The 26,764-nt window shown below is 43.8% G+C and overlaps 1 protein-coding gene and 1 long non-coding RNA gene across 2 annotated transcripts in view; both read left to right on the top strand.

Moving 5' to 3' along the window:
• The window catches only part of ITPKA (inositol-trisphosphate 3-kinase A), a 55,439-nt gene extending 29,167 nt beyond the window's left edge, over nt 1–26,272 (top strand). Inside the window, exons 2-7 of the mRNA XM_083617548.1 lie at nt 14,165–14,261; nt 16,595–16,808; nt 17,436–17,640; nt 19,428–19,529; nt 20,596–20,667; nt 21,815–26,272. Of these exons, the coding sequence (XP_083473674.1) occupies nt 14,165–14,261; nt 16,595–16,808; nt 17,436–17,640; nt 19,428–19,529; nt 20,596–20,667; nt 21,815–22,018 (894 nt within the window). The 3' untranslated portion in view covers nt 22,019–26,272. The remainder of the gene's footprint in view (nt 1–14,164; nt 14,262–16,594; nt 16,809–17,435; nt 17,641–19,427; nt 19,530–20,595; nt 20,668–21,814) is intronic.
• The window catches only part of LOC310766305, an 818,379-nt gene that overhangs the window by 192,944 nt on the left and 598,671 nt on the right, over nt 1–26,764 (top strand). The window lies entirely within an intron of this gene.

Here is a 26,764-nt window from a genome sequence, read left to right as displayed (position 1 = left end):
CAGACCGTCTCATGTTTAGAGGAATATGCTGCAAGGCATATGTTGGGGAGGCTCCCTGTCCAGCCGCTGTGGGGAAGCAGGATATTGCACTAGCTAATATCCCCCTGGGATGCCCTGGTGTCACTGGGGCTCCCTACGCCACTGGTGGTATGTCCTTGAGTGCACTGAGTGAAGTCCTCATTGCAGCTAGGAGAGCCATTGACTACAAATTTTAAGATCCTTTATATCCTTTTATTAATAGAGGTGGAATTGAGATGAGCAATTCTATTGTCTTTTCCTTGGAGTTCCTGCCCAGCTTCACCTCGCCCATCTTGCCTATTATTTGTCTGAAAGAAAATCTCCCTAGTGATTAATGGCTAAACTGGTCATCCTTTGTTTGCTCCCTGCCTTCCAGTTATCCTATCATTATCTTGATGGCCTCCATTTAGGAGTTTGAGTAGACTTTACTGGCAACTTGGTTTACATGTACTGACCTTTACAAGGTGCAAGGTACTCAGGAGATTTCCTGAATCCCCTCCAGGAGATGAAGCTGGAATCAGACTTGCACCAAGGTCACCAGAGTTCATAATGGAGAGTGTCCTGTCATATTAGAGTTATGTCAGTTTTCTTACCTATGGCATGATGTAAAGTAATAAACCACAGAATAAGTTAAGATTGACACACACACTTATTCACATAGACATGTGGCAGGATAATCCTTCTTCTGCTGGAAGGAGGCCAGGCTAGAGCAATGAAGTTTGAAGTGTGCATAGCGGGGGTCACTATTCAGACCCCTAACTGAGTCAGGAATTTATTCTTCCAAACTGCGCTATCATTTCTCACACTGCATACATTTAGGGAAATGCACTTAAGTTGGATATTTTGCACATGTTGGTTACCCAAAACACCAAGTCTGGCTTTTACCATCCTGAACAATGTGGTGTCATCTGTAAACTTTGCTGTCTCATTGTTGACACTTGACATATGAAGAAATTAAATAGCCCTAATTCACTGCAGATTCTTCAGGAACCTCACAGTTTCTTCTCATGAAAACTTTCAGTTTATTCTTATCCTTTGTTCGTAGAAATCTGATCATCAGAAAGTCATAATGCTGGTAATGTTATAACTCCTGTTGAGTTTATAACATGGACGTAGCCAGGACTTTTGTTGGGGGGCAGGACTTTTTTGGGGGGGCAGGACTGACGTGATTGGTCAGTTAAGTATTCCTATTTTACTTGATCTGGGAAGGGGCAGCTGCCTTTCCCTGTGCCCCCTCCCCCCGGCTATGCCCATGGTTAATATGCCATAATCTGCATACTTTACCCAAATATGCTAGTAGACTTAATATAGAAATAAGTGAAGGAAATTTAATAAAATACCCAGTAATTTTCTAGACTCCTTACTTAATGGAAGTTAACATGTGTTGAGAATAATGTTAATTTGCCATGTCCAGTGTGTAATGTTATCTGCACAGCGGTCTGCAAGGTAGTCGAAAGAGCCAGGTCCCCCCCCCCCCATTTCAAACTTACTTGCTCTAACCCAGTGGTTCCCAATTAGTTAAGTCCTGCAGACCCCCTATTCTCAAAACCCAAGCCATGGACCCCCCAATTTTGAAAATTTTGATATCTCTATGGTAGTTTTTGTTATGTGAATCGTGTCACGTACCCTCTCGGTGTCCATAGACCACCAGTTGAGAACCACTGCTCTGACCTGACCCTCCTTTCTATCTGACTGCAGCAGGGAAAGGTTGTTCGGTCACATTACTGCATTGAATTGGAGCATTCAATCATTCCTTATGCAGGCAACAAAATTAACAAAATTATCTGCCCTCAGAGTAGGCTGCTTGCCAAGAACAGTAATTCACACAGGGACAAAATTATATATCGGTTACAGTTCTAACGAGAAGTTCTTTGCTGCTTTAACTTTTTTTGGCCAACTGTGATTAGATTTAGCATATTAAAGAAACATTGAAAACAGGGAAAGGGTTGAACTGGATTGGGACAACAACAGAGGGCTAATAGAGCAGCAGTGGGGAAGGAGAGGGAATGGAGTTTAGACTGGGAAAATAGGTCTACTCTGATTACAACTTAATTGAATACCACCCATTGATCTTTAGCATCATGGTACTGTTTGGTTCTTAACAGTGTTAAAGCTGTTTGTTTTCAATTGACATTTTCAAGTACAGCAAGGGCTGTATAACAGCCATGATAAGAGAGAAAGAGCAAGCAAGATTATACTGCAAACAACTGAACAAGGATCTTGCAGTCCAGTACCATTAATTGCACAAGTAGGCCTAAGCTTTACATACATTTCAAGGATTACTGCGACTCATCGGTTCTCCAGAAGGAATCAACTGAAGGCAAACTTGGGCACTGGGTGTGGTGCTATGTGAAGATGAGAAATGTCAAAGGGCCCTCACTTTTTGAATTTCCTCCGCTTTTTTCTTTGTCTAACCAGCTCTTTGTTGTGACATGGAAAGAACAGTGATATTCTTGACAATGTTTTGTGATGTTAAATGATTTGCAAAGTACTTTTGACAGATTCCTTAGCTGAATAAATGAATACTCATTTACCTGTTAAGTTAAAGTGGAGAGCAGGCACAGTTACCCATTCTGCCTGCTTTCTTAAATATCCCTACCCTTTAGAGAGAGATTCGCTGTACATTTTTCATCACAAAGGGGCAAAATAGGTCCAGCTTTGTGTGCACTTTGCAACACCTTGTTCTGCACCCCTACATAGTTGACAAAAAACCTGAAATGAAATGTGCAGTGCTTGCCCTTCACCCACTTCCATGAATATCTCAATAGGGTGCATGCTTCTGTCTGTTAGCACCCTGGGGTGATTCTGGTTTCTGCACTCAAGATGTAGCTAAAGGTCACAGCTGCTCTTCACTGAACCTTCAGCAGGTGTATCCTTTCTGGGGTTCTCGTTTCCTGTTTGTATCTCAGGACTGGCTGAGTTAGGCCTGCAGAGAGATGAGAAAGTATTCATTGAAATAAAAGAAAAGTGGCAAGATGCAAACCTCATTGCTCCAGATTTTATTCTTTACACCATGACTTGCAGTATGTTCTAGTTACAGGTAGGTAGCCGTGTTGGTCTGCCGTAGTCGAAACAAAATAAAAAAAAATCCTTCCAGTAGCACGTTAGAGACCAACTAAGTTTGTTATTAGTATGAGCTTTCGTGTACATGCACACGAAAGCTCATACCAATAGAAAACTTAGTTGGTCTCTAATGTGCTACTGGAAGGATTTTTTAAATTTTGCAGTACAGTGGTACCTCAGGTTACATACGCTTCAGGTTACATACGCTTCAGGTTAAAGACTCTGCTAACCCAGAAATAGTGCTTCAGGTTAAGAACTTTGCTTCAGGATGAGAACAGAAATCGTGCTCTGGCGGCACGGCAGCAGCAGGAGGCCCCATTAGCTAAAGTGGTGCTTCAGGGTAAGAACAGTTTCAGGTTAAGTACGGACCTCCGGAACGAATTAAGTACTTAACCCGAGGTACCACTGTATGTTGTTGAGCATGATGGCATGCATATCTAAACTTTATTTGCACAGCATACACAATGACTATGAGAAGGGAGTTTCAGCAGAAGAAGCCAATATAGCAATCAAGAACCCCTGCAAACGTCATAGTTCAGATCCCACCATTTGAACTGATTGCCGCTGCTCCTTTGCATTGCCTCACTAGAACAAATTTTGGCCTGTGCTGCTAGCAATGCAACAATTGGCTTTATAGATGGAGCAAACTAATCCCTGACAAATGTTCGTTTAGACGTATTTCCCTTCCTGTACTTGGTTTATGAAGGTGTACATGCCTCTCTGTCTTTGCTTCCACTCTCTGATGAGCACGGAGTAGAAATCAAAGAGGTCTGTGTGTTTATATCCCACCCTTTTTTCAAGGATCATAGAATGATAGAATCTCCGAGTCCAACCTCCTGCAATGCAGGAATCTTAACTAAAGCATCCATGACAGATGGCTATCCAACCTCTGCTTAAAAAGCTCCAAGGAAGAAGAGTCCACCACCTCTCATGGGAGTCCATTCCACTGCTAAACAGCTCTTACTGTCAGAAAGTTTTTCCAAATGTTTAGTCAGAATCTCCTTTCTTGTAACTTGAAGCTATTGGTTTGAGTTCTACCCTCCAGAGCAGGAGAAAACAAACATGTACTCTCTTCCATATGACAGCTGTTAAGATATTTGAAGATGGCTATCATATCTCCTCTCAGTCTCCTTTTTTCCAGGCTAAACATACCCAGCTCCTTCAAGCGCTCTTCCTAAGGTTTAGTTTCCATACCCTTGATCATCTCGGTTGCCCTCCTCTGAACATGTTCCAGCTTGTCAACATCCTTCTTAAATTGTTCAGATAGACACCCAGACAACCATGTCCTCGTTCAGTTGATGTGCATCCTTAACATAAGCCAATATAGATGGCAGGTGGGTGGATAATAGCAGGCACAGAAGCTCAAAAGAATTTTAAACGTGTGTTATGGTTTCAGTTCCATAGAACAGCTACGTACCTTCCATGTTCTTATTTTCCTAAGCACCACAGCTTGATCATTCTTGCTTTATTTGCAGGCCTCAGCTACCCAAATAGGTCCTTAGCAAGCTTGTTTTGCTGATACTGTTGCCTTGGGCTCCTCTAGGAGGAAGGGCTGGATATAAACTTAATAAACAATTTAATAAAGAAATATTTAACTTGCTGGCCTATTATTTTCATGGTCCTTCCTAGTGGATTTTGGAGTGTCCTGTTACCTTATTTGGAGTGAGGGGCATTAACATTTTCTCTACTAGCAATGTTCTTTTCACTCTCCCAGCAATAAGGAGGGAGTTGGTTACCATCAGTAGCATCAGTCCTGAAGTGTCTGGTATAGACACTTGACCAGTGTCAAGTGGTCCGATGGAAGGGCCATGCTCTAACTTTGCTTCAGGCACTCTGCTCACGGTCTTAATCTCAGCGAGTATGTGTGATTGTTCTCCTGTCACGGCTTGCCCTGAAAGCCTTCCTACTTCTATCATATCTCACCCAGATAAATCTTTTTGACAAGCCTATAATTAATGCCTGATCTACATAAGAAGAATGTTTACCAGTGGTTCCTGAATGAGATAGGCTAAAACCGAGGGATCTTTTCTCCGCTGTAAACTGCTTCTGCCACCTTGGAACCAGAAATACCTGTTTTGCATAGACTGAGTCTCAGACCAAAATGTGTGTCTGATTTGTGCATGTAGATGATTTATGGACTTCAAGAACAGCTGCTCACATATTTCCAATGAGAGGCACTCCTGTCTTGAGAGAAGCAGCGCAGGCCAAATCTTTTTGGCTCTGCTAGCTGCTTCTTTCTTTGCTCTTCCCCCAATCAGCAGTCTTCATGTGACAAAGTGTTGTAGGTTCACAGAGTTCTGTTAGAGTCAGCAGCATAGAGATGCCTCCCAATTTAAGCCAGGGAGAAGCCCACGTATGGTCTATGCCAGTGGTAGCCAGGGTGGGTGTCCTTTAGATAATGTTGGCTCTCAGCTCCAGCCAGCATGGCCAGTGTTCAGAAATGATGGGAGTCATAATCCAGCAACATCAGGAAACAGCAGGAAAAACTTTCTGACAGTAAGAGCTGTTTGACAGTGGAACGGTCTCCCTCGGGAGGTTGTGGACTCTCCTTCATTGGACATTTTAAAGCAGAGGTTAGGTGGCCATCTGTCATGGATGTTTTAGCTTGGTGGTGATGGTAGGAATGATGTCATATTTGGACTGCATTTCCTTCCAGAGCCACCTTCACTCAATCATGACATCCCATTTTTAAAGCCCCCTTGCCACTTTTTTGTTTAGTCGTTTAGTCGTGTCCGACTCTTCGTGACCCCATGGACCAGAGCACGCCAGGCACTCCTGTCTTCCACTGCCTCCCGCAGTTTGGTCAAACTCATGCTGGTAGCTTCGAGAACACTATCTAACCATCTCGTCCTCTGTCGTCCCCTTCTCCTTGTGCCCTCCATCTTTCCCAACATCAGGGTCTTTTCCAGGGAGTCTTCTCTTCTCATGAAGTGGCCAAAGTATTGGACTCTCAGCTTCAGGATCTGTCCTTCCAGTGAGCACTCAGGGCTAATTTCCTTAAGAATGGATGCGTTTCATCTTCTTGCAGTCCATGGGACTCTCAAGAGTCTCCTCCAGCACCATAATTCAAAAGCATCAATTCTTCGGCGATCAGCCTTCTTGATGGTCCAGCTCTCACTTCCATACATCACTACTGGGAAAACCATAGCTTCAACTATACGGACCTTTGTACGAACCCCTTGCCACTACTTGTGTCCTATTCTTTAATATAGTGGTTGGGAGTTGGTTATACAAGGCTTGGTTCATTCTGAATTTAGCTTTCCTTGTGGGTAGACAGGGTAGAGAGTTTTTGTTCTCAGAAACTGTTTGTAAATTCAATTTGGGATAGAGTTTTATATGGTAGGAATGTGAGAATTACCCATTCTCATCTTTTTTCTGCATTAAAATGCTGCTTTTCACTCTGAGAAATCTCCTTATGGAACCATTAGAGGATAATTTCTGAAATTCTAGTCACGTGTTTTAAAAACAACATTTTAATGGCGAGGTTGTCAAGGACTGTGTGTTCAAAAACAAAATGCTAATTCTGTGAAAAGGAAACTCGGATTATGTGCTTGGCATCTATCATGAATGTTAAGGAAATACCCATATGTTTTCATAATCTGATTCCAAAATGAATCTGTTTTGCAAGAATAGTGGTAGTATAGGACAAGGATTTGAAGACATAGGATATATGAAGGTGTGGAAGGGAGGAGAGGAAATATGAAGCATGTGTACAATACTCCTGTCATTAATGCAGATGTAGAATGGCTTAAAAATCCAGACATTTGAGACTTCCCAGATGCAATTTCCGTCCCAACTTAGCGCATCCCTCCCTTGTACTGTGAACATACAGGTGTCCAGAATGTATACAAACCTGAGCGGCAAATGAAGATAGATATTTAGTTTAGTGATGCATTGTTTTTCTCTGACCTGTGACTGTGTTCTTGTCTGCAAATGTAAAGCAGAGTTCCACACCTCTTGCTGCTGTCCATTATTGTCATAGTGGAAAAGACCCGGCTAATGCCACAGCCTCATATTTTTTGGTATTGAAAAGGTCTGGATTGTGTTGAATGCTGTAGTGCACCATTGGCTGAATGCCTATCACTCGCCAGTCAGTAGTCACTGTTCAGCCTTCATCCCAACAGCAGTGAGCAATGACACAGAAATATTTATTTGTTTAAGTGGTGGGGAGCTTTTTTCAAGCCCAGGGCTGCATTTCCTCAGAAGCAACCTCCGAGGGCGTGGGACACGTGCTGCTGCTGCTGCCGCCTAGGGTCAGAGGCAAAAATGGCCAGAGCAGCAGAAGTGACACTTTCCTTTGCATTCCAGCCATACAAAGACCAGAGGTTTCTATGCACACACTGACACACCTCTTGGTCGAGGCAAGCAAGAGAGATTGCCTCACAGTTCAAGAACACACCCCAGCTAGGCAAAAGCACTTCAGGAGAGCACGGAGCTAGGCTGGTGAGGCCTGTTGCGGCCTTAGGAAATTCTCGAGAGTTAGATAGATAACGAGGCCTGCCTTTGACCTGAGCTTCCTCCACCCCTGGTTTATTCATGACTGGTCACTGGGTGTAAAACTTTGTTGAGGAAGGAATCCCACACATATTAGAACATGTCACAATAACATCTGGAGGACACAGCACTTCCCACCAAAGAGGAATTGGAGGAAGGGCAAGTAACACGACACAATGGGGGATGTACTAGTAGACAAAGGCTGGTCTTAAATGTTTTGATGGGAAAACATCCTGGTATTGTTAAATTCATCCGTGCACTGCATGTGAGATGTGTGGCTGGACAATCGGCAGGGAGCGTGGACTTCATTGCAAGTGTGATTGAAATGCCACACATACTGTGAGCAAATATTCAGGTCCACCTAAGTGGGCAGGAGGGATCCTTGAGCCTGTAAGCCAGAGCTTTTCAACCTTTTTGAGTCCACGGCTCCCTTGACCAACTACCTTCTTTCTGCGGCATCCCTGTGGGGCTCAGGAGCCCAGTTAGGTCACCCCTTGCCTGCAGAGCTGGCAGTCCCTCGCCCTTTTTCAAATACCCTCATGGAGTGTTCCCTCAGCCTCATCTCCTCTCCCCTCTTTTTGGGAGTCCTCCGGGCAGCTGCTGCTGCCACCCCTGGTCTCTGAGCTCCTCCCCCCCAGCCCCAGAGAGAGGTGCCTCCTCACATTGCCCCACAGGGGCTTGGGACTTGTCTGTCCATTCCCAACAGCAAGAGCTGGCAGACTGGCTGGCTGGGCTCCCTCCCCCACTTGCTTGCTTACTCCGAGGCCACCTCAGCTTCTGGCAACCAGGACCCCCTGGCCAGCTCCAGAGGCACCACTCCCCAGAGGAGCTTGTAGGCAGGGCTGCTGCAACAAATAACTGTGCAAGCCTTGGGGAGGCAGAGAGGTGAGAGGGCATCAGAGGAGGGAGGCAAGGAAAGAGGGACAGAGGCCAGTGCTGCGCGCGGCACCCCTGGCCATCATTCAAGTCACCCCAGGGTGCCACGGCACACTGGTTGAAAACTACTGCTGTAAGTAGTCACACAATTAACTTCATGCCTAGTTTGACCCTTAGATGTATGTGTACTGCAGCAACTAATAGGCTTCCTATATCTTTCAGCCAAACTGAATGCAGTGGGGTCTCCGAAGCCAAACATTATTTCATTCAGTTTGGGTTTCTTAAGGATAAATTAGCAGAAAGGTCATGCCAATGGTTAAGAACCTGCATTTTCAGTGTCTGTGTTGTGGCACTGATGACTACATGAGGGCTGGGAGGAGAAAAGAGCAATAAACAGATAATGACATGATCACATTAGCTCTGCTGTAAAATGGTGGAACTCATCCAACAGCAAATTCCCCCTAGAGAAAAATATGGCTGCCCTCATTAACTTATCATGCTAGCCATTTTTTTCCCTTTTCTGTACAGTGCCCTGGTAGCCTTACAAGGCCATTATATATGTACAATTCCCAAGGAAGGGACCACACATTATGACATGCAATCACTTTCTGGGACGATTTCAAAACAGTTTTTTAAAAAACTAAAAACCACAATTATTAACTGCTCTAAACAGAAAGAAGTGCTTTTTTGTTTGTTTGTAAAACGGGCCAGCTTTTTTTGTTTTTTTCCAGGATTTTCATATATATATATATATATATATATATATATATATATATATATATGCATGCTGATGAACGGTATGAAACTGAGCCAGTTTTCTGAAAGGGCTAAACCAGCATTAGATGGAAAAGCGTGGATCCATCTGTCCCTGCTGTGAAAATGCCTTGCAGTAGCTCAGCATCTGACATGCCTCTTCATTTCTGCCAGTACAGTGGACGCTCGGGTTGCGAATGGCATCCATGTGGGAGGCATGTTCGCAACCCGCAGTGCTGTGTCTGCGCACGTGCAGGTTGTGATTCAGTGCTTCTGCGTATGCGTGACCACCGAAACTTGGAAGTAACCCGTTCCAGTACTTCCGGGTTTTGGCGCGTCTGTAACCCGAAAAAACACAACCTGAAGCGTCTGTAACCCGAGGTATGGCTGTACCTGTCTTGAGGCAAACAAAGCACACCCCTCTATGCATGTAGCATGACGAAGTCAAGGCTCACTCAAGCCAGCCATTCAGCAGCATAGTTCAAACACGCTTTCCACTAATCGACAAGGTCCTCCTGCAGTGATCACACAGCATATTGCATGCAAGGTGGTGGTGTTTTTTTTAAAAAAGAAAAGTAATGGAAAGTAATGGAGCCTGTGAGTTTCTACTCTTTCTTTGCAGCAAGTCAATGTCCACTTTGTTGCTAAGTAGCTGTAGTTACTCATCTGAACCTATAGTGCTCCTCTTTCCAATGCCAATGGAGCTGTTCTTAATTTCTGCCGTGGCATCCGAAAGCTGTAAAAGTGTTAAGTACACCAGTGTTGTGTATCCTGTCATGACTCGGCACCTTTGGGCTTTGTCCCAGGAGGACGAAGGGGGCTGGAACAGTTGGAAACAGTTGTCCTCCCTCCATCCCTTCTGTTTCCAGCGTGGAGACATGACTTCCAGCTCCCTCTCTTTCTGAGAGAGAGTTGCTGGAATATTGGGAGGGCTGTGGGCAGCAGTCTAGGATGGCGGATCAAGGGCTTATCCACACTTAGCTTTCTCCTCCGCTCTTTCCAGGCACATCGTGATTTAATGCCCTGTGTCCAAGGCCTCTCTGTCTCTCTCTTTTGCCCCGGAGCTTTCCCTGTGAAAACCTGCTCTTTACAGTTGAAGCGCAACAAACAGCCATTTGGGTTAAGTGCAGGGCTGCCTCTGAAGATGGTTTGGAAGCTTCAGCACTAACAGAAGTTAGTGGCCAGGTTGCTCACAGGGGCAAGATGGTCTGAGCGCCCACCTGATCACTACATATTACACTGATCCTGGCGCAACTGCACTGGCTGCCGCTTAGTTTCCGGGTCCAATTCAAAGTGCTTGTTTTGACCTATAAAGCCTTAAACAGCTCAGGACTGCAATACCTCAAGGACTTCCTCTCCTCATATGAACCGATTCGGACCCTGCGCTCATCATCTGAGGCCCTTTATTGTGTGCCTCCCCTGTGAGAGGTCCAGAGGGTGGCAACATGGGAACGGGCCTTTTCTGTGGTGGCTCCCTCTTTGTGGAATGCTCTCCCCAAGGAGGTTTGCCTGGTCCCTTCATTGCATACCTTTAGGCGCCAGTTGAAAATGCTTCTCTTCAATCAGGCCTTTGGCGAATTAACATTCTATGGCCTTTTAAATGTGTGTGTGGTTTGTTTTGCTTTTGTTTCTGCTTTATTTGTTTTTTGTGTTTTCAATTTGTATTTATGTTGCGAACCACTGTGTGGTCTTTGGATGAAGGGCAGTATACAAATTTAATAAATCAATAAATAATGCCAACTTGTTGAATGGAGATGCCTGGCATGGTTATTTTGCATGCAGTTGTTTTTGGCACATTCAGATCATTGCACACCTAGAACTGTACTGAGAGGTGGAGGAAAAGTCTGGCTGTTACCAGGTAATAGGCAAGAGATAGGATCTCTACCTTCAGAGCTTGTATCCAGTAAAGTAGCAGAAGACAATTGTCACCATCCTGACTTCCTTTGAACTTCCCAGAGGAATCTGGGTGGCCACTGTTGAAGTGCTTGATAAGATGGACCAGATCCAACAAACACAATTATATTCTAAAGTGCTCTCCTAAGACAACGTGAGAGCTTCTAGCCTGCAGAGATTTTGGTGTAATATATTGAGCCTTAGAATTATCAACTCAGCTCAAAGGACATATAAAAGTAAAAGAAATAATAGAGGATGACGACTTGCAATTAATTCAGTCTATAAAGAAAAAGTCTTTTCCCTTTTTGTTTCTTGCTATCATAATAGCACTGTGTGGGCTTGTGTGGGCTTGTACAGTTGAGCATGAGAGCTCAGGGAAGGGGGAGAAAATTCCAACATCATTTTTGCTCCGAGCACCAGCAGAGATTTTCTTTGAGAAGGATCCAGGGGTCATGAAAATTAAACAGTGTAGGCAGGCTCGTCAGTAGGATTCCTCCCCCTCTCCTAATGGTAATTAATTAAACAAAAAAACCCAGCCTTTTGAAACTAGTCCATCAGCTATACAAGCCACATTTCCTTACACATTTTAACCTATAATTGCATTTAAGTGAAATGTGTGATTAGTAGAACTGTGAGATCTTGGCAGGAAAACACGTGTCTTTCTCCCCATCCCTCTGCATCCCCAAATATATTTACTATTAGCTTGACCTTCTGGACGGGATTAAAGAGCTGTATGGTATGTTTTAGCTTGTGGAATGGGAAAGGGGCACGAGGAAGAAGAAAGCCCAGGACAGAAACAGGGTATAGCACTTGAAAGTGCTGTGATAGGAGTTTCATAGGCTTCTGCAGGGGGTGGAGTGGAAACACTCTGCTTAGCAATGGAGCAATCTGTGCAGAAAACTTATATATTCCCCGATTTATGTTCCTATGGCAGCAGTCTTATTTGTGGAACAAAATGCTGCAGCCCTGGACTGAGACACTAGTCGTTTTCTTCCACCAAGACTCTTATCCTGTTCTTTAAGGTAGCTGGAGGAGATATGGTGCCATGTGTGAGTGAGAGAGAGAGAGAGAGAGAATCAGTGTGGAGTGCTCCTTATCTTAGTGAACTGTTTGTATAGTAATTGCTAGGCTTGCCAAATTGCTTCTCTGGCCCTTCCTGAATGCAAAACAATGCTTTTGTACATTAATTGTTCAGGGAACCTTGGAGTTGATCAGTTGGGGAGGGGGGAAAGGGCTTTGGGAATCTTTTATAATAATAAAAAAATACTGTTAAATTAATCATCCCAGTTTCAGTTCCGGAGAGCAGGGTATTTTGTCTTTCCATGCATATTTCTGCGTGTGGTGGTATTAAAGGTCATTTTCTTCTGTTGATATGGCAGCTGTTCACTTTCCCCTTCGGCCAACAGAAGTATGTCCAAAGATGTCACAACTAAAACAGAAAGGTGTTAGCAAGGTGACACTGCGTGGCAGCGTTTTCTGGCCTTGTTAAAAGGCTAGCGCAGGGAGGGGAGGTAGAAAAGGAATGTATTTATTTGAAATGTTACATCCCACTCTGAAGTATGAATGCTTTTTAGGTTGGCTAACAATAATAATAATAATTTATTATTTATACCCCACCCATCTGGCTGGGTTTCCCCAGCCATTCTGGGCGGCTTCCAACAGAATATTAAAATACAATCGTCTATTAAACATTAAAAGCTTCCCTAAACAGGGCTGCCTTCAGATGTCTTCTAAAAGTCTGGTGGCTGTTTTTCTCTTTGACATCTGGTGGGAGGACGTTCCACAGGGCAGGTGCCACTACCGAGAAGGCCCTCTGCCTGGTTCCCTGTAACTTGGCTTCTCGCAGCAAGGGAACCGCCAGAAGGCCCTCGGCGCTGGACCTCAGTGTCCAGGGAGAAGGGTGGGGGTGGAGACGCTCCTTCAAGTATACTGGACCGAGGCCGTTTTGGGCTTTAAAGATCAGCACCAACACTTTGAATTGTGCTCGGAAACGTACTGGGAGCCAGTGTAGGTCTTTCAAGGGTGGGGCACCCAATAAAACTGATCAAAACTGAGCTAAAAATGGCAAGAGTCAATAAAAGACGAGCAGATTAGAACCACATTCAGTTGGCATCTGAAAAGAACTGGGGGAAGAAGAAGGAGGAGGAGGAGGAGGAGGAGGAGGAGGAGGAGAAGAAGAAGAAGAAGAAGAAGAAGAAATTAAGAAGAAGAAGAAGAAGAAGAAGAAGAAGAAATTAAGAAGAAGAAGAAGAAGAAGAAGAAGAAGAAGAAGAAGAAGAAGAAGAAGAAGAAGAAGTAATTTGCTTGGTGCCAACAGGACTGTAGTGTATATTGCATAAGTGAGGTGCCCCGGCCGAAATGGCACTCTCAGTTGCTGCAACCCACCTCAAGGCTACCAGAGAGGGGCTTCTAACACTGATTATGTGGCAGTGGGCAGTCATGCAGTCCCTAGGGTGTCCAGGTCTTTAAAGAGCTTTAAAGGTGAGCACCACCTATACTTTGGAACTGGTAGCCAATGAAAGTGTTTCACAGCCATCTTAGGTTGAACCATCAACTGACAGTAACGCCATGTTGTTTGGATTGGGTCACCTGCCCCAAACCTCTCTTTACTTAAGAATAATGTTTAGTTATCAAGAAGCTCAAATAACTGATTTGTCAAAATTTTTGGCAAATTTGGGGGGTGAGAGAGAGAGAGAAAGAATGCAGATATAGCTTTTTGACTTGGTTTTTAAAATAAGTTACCCAACTCCAGGATTAGGCAGCATGCTGTTATTTTGGACCTGTGCATTTCTTTAAAAATCTGACTATCTCACGGGGTGTTCCGCTCCTTGAGTTTGAACATCACGAATTAGCTATTGCCTGTGTTAGCCTTTGATCAACACTCTGTTCAATTAGGTGAGTCACTGAGACTGTCTTTAATGGGAATCCACTTTCATGTCACATCATGTTGGCCTTGGAAGTCATTGGGGAGCCATACGTGCAAGCAGGAGACCTTGCATCTCCGTGCACAAATGCCTGATTATGTGGTTTGTGACTATAATAATGGTTTTTCCTTTCTTTGTTTCAGAAAAGAGCATGGCAGACGTTAAAAACAATTGTCAATTTGCCAGTCATCAGTCCCTTCAAGAAGCGATACTCCTGGGTGCAGCTGGCTGGTCACACAGGTGAAAACTTTTCTTGGCTTGACTCTGTACAAATAGGAAGCTTATAATAAAATGGTTGATGAAAATGGAAGGATTGAAAGGATTTTGAGGGAAGTATGCCCTCCCTTCTTTACCTGGACACTGCAAACCAATCAGCCCTATATGCCTGGATTATCTCTGGCAAGAGAACTGCTTTTTCTATCTGTTTGTCAATATGCTATGCACTCTGGACCTTTGGGGATGAGCAAGAAGCACTTTCAAATAAGTAAATTGATGGGAAAAGGAAGCATATTAATTGACTAAGTCTGCTTGTTTGTCTAGCAGACAGATTATGAGCTGTTTGTGGTTCTGGAGCCATTCCAGTGTGACCTCTAAGCTTGTAGAAATCTTGTTAAAATAATCACATTTGATATAAAACAGTGGGTTTTCTCCAGTTGTGCTGCCTAGCAGAATGGGTTGAATAGCCATTGGGGGGGGTGTTATCCCCAGAAGTTCTTCCATGCCCCCCCGAGATCTGCTCCAGAGCCTTGGGGAACCCTCCAAAGTTGATTTAGAGGGGCACAGAGACACTGTGGGTAAGGGGAGGAGAGACGTTTTAAACAATTGTTTCCCTACCTGTTGTGCTGTGAGAAACCTTACTAGTGTCTGCTTAGCAACATGGTTGGATATAGTCCGGTATCTTCTTAACTTCACTAATGCGAAGAAAAATGTATAATACACAGGGTCAGTTTTTCTGACAATGACAGTAACCAGAAGATTGATAAGAAATTCTAGCACAGAGTTCCTAATAGATATGAACCTAGTCTGTTTTGTGATTTTAAAAAGAGTAATCATGTCTTGACTGTGCAGCTTGGTAGTACTTGATTTGTGTTTTCACTTAAACAATGGCATGCAAGAAAAGATTTGTCCATGAGACTAGCTTCTCAGTTGCTTTTTCTTTGTGAAATGTCTGGAATAGATGTAAATCATTTGCATCCTTCAGGACTTAGCTCTGTGTGTGTGTGTGTGTGTGTGTGTGTGTGTGTGTGTGTGTCTGTCTGTCTGTCTGTCTGTCTGTCTGTCTGTCTGTGTCTGTCCATAGACCTATGTAGGCTTCTACACCTAAGTCTGTGGTCCAACCTTACACAGGAAAGTTTCTGGAGCCTAAACTCTCAAGAAGAAACAAACACTGTCAAGGCCACCTCTGTAATGTGCTGAAAGTGTACGTCACAGAGAACGGAAAGGAAAGTTTGGCAGGGTGGCCAGTAAGGAGCTGCTTAAGCAGATTATGTTTAATGTAGTGTTTGTAGAAATGGCTGGAATATCTCGGGCCATGGTTATGCATGGTTGCTTTAGTGCTCCTATAGTAACTGACTGAGGTTAAAGGAAAACATAAGTCAACAAAGCTATGTGCAGAGTTCTCTGGAGCAGGAGGCATTTCCTTGTATAAAAATGAGTAGGATTAATTGATTACAGCTCATTTTGCACTGATTCCAAGAGAACCCTGTGAATTCTGATACTGGCTACAGAGAATTCTGCAGTTGCAGGAGCTAACGTGAACCAGCTTACAATGCAGGAAGACAATGTAAGATTCAGGTTCAGCCTTGTTGGCTGCGTTTTAGGGTATGAATTTGTTTCAGAAGGCAATGGATTAATAGATTTGTGGATTGATAGATATTTGAGTGAAACAAAAACAGATCCTGACATTACACTCGCCTCGACAGTTGTGGAAGCTGCTTCCTCTGTACCTCTTGTCACAGCCAGCTTCATTTTGTTGGCTGTGTGGCTGAGACTAGATTCCTTTGGAGCCTCAGAGTAGTGAAATTTTGGAGCTGCAGGATTCCGAGGGGGCCGGAGGAAGAGCGTGTGCGTGCTTGAAGTGCACAACTTGGCTTCTAGACATGGCTTGTTGGTTAATGATCAGTGACTGATAGCTTCTCTCTTGTGTGCTAAGAGCAGGTACAGGATGAAGCTCAGCTCAGGACATAGTGGTAGCATTGCATAGATTTTATCACTGAATCTGGCTACCAAAGTAATAATGTGGTTTGCCCTGTTAACCTCCTGTGTAGTCTAGTGCATTTAAGTTTATATGATTAGTGGAGACAACTTTTTCTGTGATTCCATCTGAATGCTGGCTCTCTCTCTCTCTCTCTCTCTCTCTCTCTCTCTCTCTCTCTCTCTCTGTGTGTGTGTGTGTGTGTGTGTTTTGACAGGCACTGTTTGCGTTGGGTGTTCTTTTTACAAGGCATGTATGTTACTGTTCCAGGAAAGTATTTCAGCTGGAAGAAAGAGGTGCGGCAGTCAAACTAGGCGGAGAGACCTTTCCCTCCTACCAGACTGAAAGCTGCAAGTTATCATGATTCTGTTTACTGCAGGGAGTTTCAAGGCAGCTGACGGTGGAACGATCCTGAAGCGCTACTCTGAGAATGAGGAGAAGTGCTTTGAACTGCTGATGAATGACCCACTGCGCTCCTGCGTCCCTGTCTTCCATGGCGTGGTGGAGAGAGATGGCGAGTCCTACATGCAACTAGATGACCTTCTAGCTAATTTTGAAGGGCCTTGTGTGATGGACTGCAAGATGGGAATCAGGTGGGAGGCATTAAACAACAATAACTCTGCTGTCTCATTGTGGGCGGCTTGTTGATAGCTGTGATTTTGAGGGGATGGCAGTCTGATGTTGGGTTGATCCATCCCTCAACTTCATGTGGATTGTGAGCCCCTTCTGCCTTCTGATGAACGGATGGCACATCGGCCATATTTAAACGTCATGGTGAGCATTAAACAATGACTTACCATGCATGAGCAAAATCAAATTTGCTTGCGTCTGAAGGAAACAAACCATGGTTCCTGGCTTAGTGTTACATTTGAACTAGTGATAATACTTTGTTTTGCTGCTAACAAACTGTAGTCAGTAAGCGAATAACAAACCTTGGCTACAGATTGTGGTTTGTTTGTTTTTTAAAAACCACACACATTTCAAGACAACGAAGACACGGGACCAGTGCTTCTCCTTTACCCTTGCCATGGATTATGGCTTGGAGTTCAAAGTCCTGATATTGATTGGTCAGAGTTTTCTTGGAAATGTGATGCTATCTTGAAGAGGGTAATTATTTCTCTATGTAACGAACACTGAGCTCCCTATACGGTAAATGGAAATGGCATGGAAATATTCTTGGGTGTATCAAATAAGTGCTCGATTTCCTTTTATTTTTGCAGGACGTATTTGGAGGAGGAATTGACTAAAGCGCGAGAGAAACCAAAGCTGCGTAAGGACATGTATAAGAAAATGATCGATGTAGATCCTCTGGCACCCACTGAGGAGGAGAATTCACAGCATGCAGTGACCAAACCACGCTATATGCAGTGGAGGGAGACAATCAGCTCCAGCGCTAACTTGGGTTTCAGGATCGAAGGGATTAAGGTGGGACATCTTCCGTTCCTAAACTAGCTTTCCCTAGCTGCAGCATCCTAGACTGTACATACACCAGAAAGTTCATGTGCACATGAGCTGCACAGATCCATTTTTTCCCCTGTGTGCATGGGTCATCCACACACAAGCACTTCAGCTGAACTTTATCTTGGTATTTCCCATTCACACTAATGGCTGGTGCTTGAGGTAATACCCCTGAATACCAGTTGCTGGAAACCACAGGAGGGGAGAGTGGTTTTGTTCTCAAATCCTGCTTGTGGGTTTTCCATAGGCATCTGGTTGGCCATTGTGAGGTCAGGATGATGTGTGTTTGTGTGGTACGCAAATAAAGTAACCTTTTGGAAAGAAGGCCATGCTTTGGTGTTAGTTGACAAATGTGGAGGATGCTGTCAGATTTTCTCCATCAATGAGTGCAATGCTGGCATTGCAGAATGTGCTGTGCTTCTAGTGTACCATCTGGCAACAGACTGAAAGGATATTTTCGCTGCCCTCACAGGCCTGCTGTAGTACATCACTCCAGAGTGCTGCTGGATATCTCTGCCCACGATGTGCACTGCAGTTTCACAACTTTCTCTTGTCAAGACATATACATTTGTGTGTTAGGCTGGCCCACACTTTTGCAGCCAAATATTACATGCACAAGGCCAAATCTGACTCAGATAGGTTTTGTACTACAACCCAGAGCAGAATTATATCAGTTTTCTAGGGCTCTTTTGCATTGCATCCAGAAGCATGATTTAATAGCATAGCTTGTTTTCATTAAGTGTCAGTATTTGTTCCTTTTATCCTGCCCACCTTGTTTATAATGTACACCATATCCTAAAATACATGTTTGTATTAGAGTCTCAGTGATACTTTATTTATTTATGTAATGTATTTAACACAGTTCTATCCTGTTTGCCACCTGAGGAGCTTATGGTTAGACTGAGAGTGACTAGCTCAGGTTACCTAATGAGCTTCATGGCTGAGTGGGGATTTGAACCTGAGTCTTTCCAGTTGTAATCTGGCACTGTGTATCAGGGATGTCAGACTTCAAGCTCAAGGGATCTACTTTATGCCTAACTAGAACTCTGAGATCCACTGACCAGAGCTAGCCATTTAGAATTAAATACAGTGGTACCTCAGGTTACATACGCTTCAGGTTACAGACTCTGCTAACCCAGAAATAGTACCTCGGGTTAAGAACATTGCTTCAGGATGAGAACAGAAATCGTGCTCCGGCGGCATGGTAGCAGCGGGAGGCCCCATTAGCTAAAGTGGTGCTTCAGGTTAAGAACAGTTTCAGGTTAAGAACGGACCTCCGGAACTAATTAAGTACTTAACCTGAGGTACCACTGTAATTCCAAGGAATTTGATTTGAATACCAGAACTGAATGGAGTCCCTTCCTTCCACAAAAAAAATCCATTCCTGGTCACCCTAAGTTTTTCAGAGGAACAGCTTTCAGCTATATAACTTGGGATGAAGCGGGTTCATTTTATAGCAATATACCAATACAATTGGTAGCCGGAAATCCTTGCCATTCTACTGCAAATCACCCAGAGATCTACCTCCTGCCCTCCCCTGCTCTGCACCACACTGCTGTAAATTCAGCAGCTAATATTCAGGGTAGGGGTAACCATCTTGGTGGAGTTAGTTCAGCTGCCTCTGAGGAAAAGCCAGCCAATTTCACCTTTTGGGGATTCCTCTCCCCTTTGTCCCCATGCTGGTGTCTTCCCTTTCTTCTTTCCTCTGTGTGCAGAAGGACGTCTTCCATCTCCCTTCTTTTTATTCCTTACAGAAGGCTGATGGGACTTGTAACACCAACTTCAAGACAACGAAGACACGGGACCAAGTCTTCCAGGTTTTTGCAGAATTCATTAAGGGAGATACAACTATATTGGTAAGCTATACTTGGAAGTTTGAGACTGGCCCTTTGCTGGCCTGGCTCATTACATCTGTGAGGGCTGGTGGTAGACGAATAGGGAGAGGGAGCTGTGGACATTTCCTTACAGGAGGTCAAGGTGCCACCACTTCCTCCAGAGCAGCTGGTAATAAGACCCATTCTTTTAAGAAGCTCTCGCCAGATTTCTTTAACCTGGGTAAAAGGTTGACCCAATGCATCACCTTGGGTGGGGAGAGGTTGGATGTGTGATAGCAGACCAACTCCCAGTTTTCTTAGACATAGATCTGCTATCATTGATGCTGGCTGCTTCATCTCTCTCTCTTGTTTTAAAATTATTGTATTTTATAATTGCTGTATGCTATTTTGGAGGCTTATCTGGCTGAACAGTGGCTGATAAATATTAATATCACACTACAAGTAGTACTTTTCCTGTGGTTTTGTGGTATTATAGTTGGTCATAGTTTAAGCATATGAAAGGAAGGTAACACCTTGTATTCTGCATCCCTGCAGTGAGGCCCTTTGTATACCAAGAACACAGATCAGCTCTGAACATGGATATTTGATCCTCTTACCAGGGTTCCTATCAGGCACAAAATCCTTGTACTTTGTAGGCTTTAGACCTCTGACCTCATTAGCAGATGTGTGATGCTGTTTCTTTTCATTGACAGAGTAACATTGTTCAGATTGCATCATGGGTCGTGGGGAACTTAGTTTCATTTTTCCATTCTGCGTTTCCCACACTCTGAACAGATGAGCTGAAAGCCTTCAGAGAGAATATTACAGATGTTTAGCTGTCACTAATTGCCAGCTCTGGGACCCACACACTTGTGCAATGGGTGAATTGCAACTTAAAACACCAAAAGAACATAATGTGCCCAAAAAATTGGCTCACGAAACTCCCATTCTCAGAAGATTCGTGTTTATGTTTCTGGTGGGTAGTATCTCAAATTACTCTGTGGTAAAGCAGTCTCTGGAGCAATTTCCTCCATCTACCAGGTTTTTAAAATTTTTGTATGACAGTAAAATGTTACGTGATTCAACCCTCCACCCCTTCTTTTCACAGAAAAAATACTTGAGGCGTCTGTATGAAATTCGTGGTGTTCTTGAGTCTTCTAATTTCTTTAAACGGCATGAGGTGAGCAGTGGGTGAGAGAGAAGGCCAAGGAGGCAGCATGTGAAGAAAACAGTGTAGCATCAAGACTGGATTACTGCAATGCCTTCTGTCTCTGTGTGTATGGAGTGGGGGAAGCTGCCCTTGGGATTGGTTTGGAAGCTGTTGCAGAATGCAGGAACTAGGTTGCACAGAGAGGTAACCTACCATGAGCACATAACACTCCCGTGAAAGGAGCTGCACTAGTTTGCCACTTCAGCTACTGAGCTGAGTTTAAGGTTCTGCTGTTCGTTTAGAAGGCCCTAAGCAAATTGGGAGAGAATGAGAGAATGCCAACACCTCCTATAGAAACCTACCCACTCCCTGAGGTCATCAGATAATGCTCTTTGCAAGGGATCCATCATTTAGTCAACTAAAGGAGAGTTTTCCCCTCAGAAATAAGGCAGCCAACTAGATGGTGATGATGATCATTAGTATTCTTCTTTTATTTATATGCCACCCATATGACTGGGTTGCCCCAGCCACTCTGGGCGGCTTCCACAAAATTATAAAACCACAGTAAAAAACCAACCATTAAAAACTTCCTTATACAGGGCTGCCTTCAGCTGTCTTCTGAAAGTCAGATAATTGTTTATTTCCTTGACATCCGATGGGAGGGTGTTCCACAGGGCGGGCTCCACTACTGTGAAGGCCCTCTGCTTGGTTCCCTGTAACTTCGCTTCTCGCAATGAGGGAACTGCCAGAAGGCCCTCGGAGCTGGACTTCAGTGTCTGGGCTGAATGATGGGGGGGGTGGAGACTTTCAGTGGCCGCTTAAGATGTTTTCTGACCATTAAACAGTGTGGGGGCAGCCTGGTAACTATGGATGATGCACTATTTGGATTTTTAAATGTTCTGTCTTTTATTGTTTGTGGTATATTTTATTATCTGTGCACTGCTTTGAGGTATTTTAAATATAAAGCAGTATTAAAATGCTCCTGGTAAATAAATAAAAAACTTAAGAACATTCAAAGAGCCTACTGGAATAGGCCAGTGGATTCCTCAGTGAATTTGTTTAATCCTCAACTACAGGCATGCATTGGCCCTAAGTTTATGACGGGTGGAGCCAGGAGCAGCAAGACACCAGTTTTCCACAAAATATCTAGTAGCCTCTCTCTCCCTCTCCTCTGCAGGTAATTGGAAGTTCACTGCTGTTTGTGCATGATGATAGTGGGCATGCCAATGTATGGCTCATTGATTTTGGAAAGACTACCCTTCTTCCAGATGAGCAGACCTTGGATCATAGGATTCCTTGGCAGGAAGGGAACCGAGAGGATGGCTACTTACTTGGACTGGACAATTTGATCGACATCTTAGAAAATATATTTGAGAGATGAGAGGGACTGGCACAAAGTCACTATAGGACCGCTCAGTTGCTTTTAATTTTTCCAGAATCAACACACCCCCTCCCCAGTCAGAGGGAAAGCTTTTAAAACGTTTGCCAGACTCTGGGGGCATTACCCTGCTGCAAAAACGAGGTGGAAACTCAGAGCCAGCCTCTGGGAGCCTGGGAAATCCAGGGTTAGCCATGAATGCAAAGGGCTAACTTCAGTTTTATTGAACTAACACAGAATAATTTCTGAACATTTGGACGTTGGATCAGGACAACTACTTCCTGGAGGGAAAGTTGCTTGGAGCACATGGGACGGAAAATATTGGAATTCTCGTCTGAAATATCTTCAGAAGTAATAAGCAGACTTCCTAACCTTCATGCTGCTGCTGCTCACACTGTTAGATAGGAATGTTCCCATTCCATGCATTCACTTGTGTGCCAGGCAGCTTGGAACTTGGCGAAGAATTTACAAACTCTCATTCTCATATATATATATTAGTTTTAATGGTGGTGCAGAAAAGTTTAAAGATGCGCACAAAGTGCTGTTGAAGCTTCAGAAACCAAAGGGCACCTTGGGCTCCAGGAGCCAGTGCAAGAGTTTTTGTGCCCTACACAACTCTCCATACCCCTCTGTTCCTTCTCGTCTTCTGCCATTCCATTTTGTCGCCAACTGCTTTCCACAAATTAGTTTATCTGTGCCAAAACATGTGCAGCTTGCCACTAAGCCCCTCCCCCAAATATCTTGCACACATCTGCCCTGCAACCCTGACCACAACTGTGCAACAGGTAAGTCCTACTGATTTTTAATCAACCATCCCAAACTCATCATGGGCAGAACTGCAGTCTAATGCATGCTTTGATTGGAGCATGTGTGCTATAGAGGAACCTGGATCAGCTCTACCTGTTAGAGGAGCTGCCATGGTAATAGGGAAGCAGAGGTTGAACCCATACAATTCCAGTTTGCACCAAGCTTTGTATTAGTGCTTCTTCATGATTGCTAGCCTCTCCTTTTCTTCACCTGAGACTGTTCATAAAGCTGTCCAGGTTTTAAAGTGTGTGATCCAAGAGAGACTTTGCCTTCCAGGGAGCAAGCAGTCAATTTCGGGGCAACTGAATTTCATTGAGGGTGGTGGTGGCCCAGAAGTGACCACTCGTGAGCTGGAATGCATATGACTATGTGTGGGATCACATCTTAGCGACTTGGTTTATTTAGTAAACAAAGCAAAAACTTAACTAATTTAGGTGATATTGAAATGTTTCACATCCAGAAATCAGAACAACCAGTCAAGTTGCTTGGTGTTGAAATTACTTGGATCAGCAGATTTTTGCAAGAATTAAAAAAGAACAATTCTCCCCATAGAGATGTACTGGGCACTTGAAACATTAGGTGCTAAGCACTTCATTTGGGAAAAGTATATCCACTTGGTGTATCAGGTGAATGTGCAAAGGGTTATTTTAGGACTGCTGTGAAGGTGATAGTTCGCATAACAGGGAAATTCTGTGATAAAAACTCCTTTCCCCCATTGAAGTCACGTGGATTGCCCCCCAATAATCATGGACCGGTATTGCAGAATGCATCTCCACTGTTCAACATTCCAGCCACACAATTCCAATAATCATGCCATGCTTGGTTATGTATTCGCACGATTATTGGCTATGATCCAGAGCTCCATGCAGGCAGACATGGCATTCTTAAAGTTGTAGAGGAAAGCAGCCAGTGGCCATTGTGTGATGACTGGGTAGTCATGGCCCCATGGTCCTATCTCGTGCAGCCTGCCTTAGGCTAAATTGTGCAGAATTCACCCATGGCATGCTCCATAGCTAAAGGTATAAGGGATCCCTAGTCTGGCAGCATGGTCATGACTTAGCCAGACATGAAACTAGCAGTCAGAGCAGCTAGTAGATTTCTTCCAGCTTTTCAAATATTTACCCATGAAGTTAATTTTTTAACAATACCTTTTGCTCACCCATTCTTAGTAGGTAACATATTTGGGCTTCCTTTCCTCTGCCACTTGGCTTGGTGTCAGTTTTGGCAGACTTTGGCATGAGGCTAATTTTAGGAGGAGCAACAGCAGGTCTTTCGCTCCCTACAGCCTAACCTGCACTGGCCGTGGAAGGGCCTGCTGAGGCCAGGCAAATGGGTGGACAGTAAAACCTTAGGAGTCTGTAACACACAGCAGAAACGGGCTGCTTCAGCTATCGAGCTCCATGCTTCTGCCGAGAAAAGCTTATTAAAGCATCACAAATTCTTGCCCAACAGGTGGTGGAGGGGAAACCCCACATTAACATTCATTAAGGAATTCAGAACCAGCAACCCAAGAGAGATGAACTGATGATACTCCGAAACAAGCTCCTTTGGCTTAAGCTTGTAATTAATTATCCCCAGGACAGTGTTTTAAATATAGGATTAGCTGGAAAGTCCATCTAGCAGAGCCGATAAAGGATTTAGTTGGGTGCACAGTTCTGAAAATCAAAATTGAAAATAGCAATTTGTAAAATAATACCAGTTATTGTTCTTTGAAATTTGTGTTCTAAAAGTCCTTTTGTGTTAATAATGGAAAACTACTCCTTTATATGTTTCTGGTGGTGATGGGGTGGGTGTTGGGAAGGAAGCATGGGTAGCAGAAGTGGTTTTCAAATGGCTTCCATGATCTGCTTGCCTTTTAGAGTAGTGGGTTGAAAGGGGTTTCTGTGTAGCACAAGAGGTTTGAAGGGGAGGGATTTAGAGGTAAGCTTGGATATTGCTGCTTGTCAGTTTTTACGTAGCCCTATTTTACGTAGTCACAGTATAAAAACCAATGTTTATAATACTGGAAGTGCAACACAGCAAGGTGAAGAAGTCCCAACAGGTTGCTAGCCATTCTACTCTACCCTGGGTCAGCAAACATTTATGATGATGCTCTCATGTAGATTTGGAGGCGTCTGGCCTTAGAATGCATATGGGCACTGTCTTTCTCAGTATTGTAAATACAGTCAATATCCAGCATAGTCAAGGCAATATTCCACAGTGGCCTGGTGGCTGTGAGGGAGAGAAGGTCCCATTGTGCATGTGGGCTTGACACTATTGGATATCTGACAGCCTCTCTCCACCCATCTCTGCCAACTCTATGGCTGATTGGACTTCAGTGGTTCTTCCCTTTACTCATTCTCACCCTCATAGTACCCGCCTTGTCCATACCAACCAACCCAACCAGCCAGCTGCTGCTGCTTAGGCACACACACATACACAAAACAGGGTCACACCGGTTATTTTGTCTGCCCCATTGCCCACTCTTGGTAGCATTAAACTCTCCATCCTTTGCTCCAACTGTTCTTGCAGCAGGAACACCGGAAAAGTTCCGTCTGTTGCAGCAGCAAATGCTTGCTTCAGTCTGCTGCAGATTGGGTGAAAACACAAGAGAGCTTGTGGATTCCAATTGCTTTTTCCTTATTTAAAAATGTGGTTGGTTTTAAGGAGGAGGAGGAAGAGGAGGAGGAGGTGCTATAAAGTAGCACTTTGTGCTGGAGGATATGAACTTTTTCTCCAGGTCTGCTGATCTGTGTTCTCCCACCTCTTTAAAATGCAAACTGGAATATGCCTACCTCACAGGGTTGTTGTGAGGATCCGTAAATTGTTTTAATACTGATTTGTGGAAGAAAAGTGCAATATAAAAAACTGCAAGGAATTTGAATAGGTATGGAAAGACTGTTTCATAGTCCCTTGGAGGATATAAATTTGTGGAAACTTCAGTCCAGAAAAGGCAGGTATACCTTTTATATGCTGTGGGTGTTTCTGCAGGAAAGCTGCTTCTACAAGGAGGCTTAATATTGGCAAATGGGTTGTTTTCAATAGGGGTTTTTTGTTTTTGTTTAAATAAGTTACTGAATTTTCCATGGAAGGATGATAAATCCAGAAGGTGGTGGCGGCAGGACGTAGGTTGGTATTTTTATGCCAAAATGCCGTGTGGAAGCTGGGGAAAAGCTTGCATGAGGACCACCAGTCCAATAAACACTTGCCTGGAAGCATCAGTGATGAGGAAATTTCCTCCTCCTAGATTCTGTGAGTAGACTAAAGCGATGGGGAATCTTGTTTTTAAATGGTTGACATGGGCTACATTTCTACTACAAACCAGACAAAAAAAAAAAAAAGCTTGTCTCATCTACAGAGGATGTTGCTTTGAACACTACAGTGCAAAAAATATTCTGAAATCCTAACTGTGTATAGGTTGATTTTATTACTTCCAAAATGTGCTATAACAAATAAATTTAACTGAAAACAGGTGCCCACGCATTTAATCTTTTCTGTTCTTTCTTAAATGGTGGTAGCTAAGGGCCAAACTTGTCATGATGTTAAAAAAAAATAAAAAATAGCGTCTGTGGAGAGAGGTCTGATCCTTCCTATCAAATAACAACTTCAAAGGACGGATTTTCCTCAACAAAGTAGGGAAGGTAAAGGTTAACTAATCCCTTTCAGGCCAACTGTGATTCCAACAATTGCCAGCTCTTCTGCTTGCTTTTTCAGAGCATATGCAAATTTGTATTTTTTTAATGGTACAATAATATACTGTGCTGCACGCTGGCTATACTTTCTTTTGCTGCCAAACTGCTATTTCGTGGCAAAGGTTTTGCTTTCTGCTTTATATGGTATTCACTTAAGTTCTCATCAACACATCTGGGCTAAAAAGAGTGCGGGGAATTGTGTGTTAGCTAATAAGGTTTCGAAAAGGAATCACACTTTTGGGTGGTAGTGATGGCATCATCTGTCAGTGCT

The sequence above is a fragment of the Podarcis filfolensis genome, assembly GCF_964270895.1.
Source record: "Podarcis filfolensis genome assembly, chromosome: 1".
Taxonomy (NCBI): domain Eukaryota; kingdom Metazoa; phylum Chordata; class Lepidosauria; order Squamata; family Lacertidae; genus Podarcis; species Podarcis filfolensis.
The sequence above is the reverse complement of the archived record's forward strand: the minus strand, read 5'-3'. Positions and strand labels throughout refer to the sequence as shown.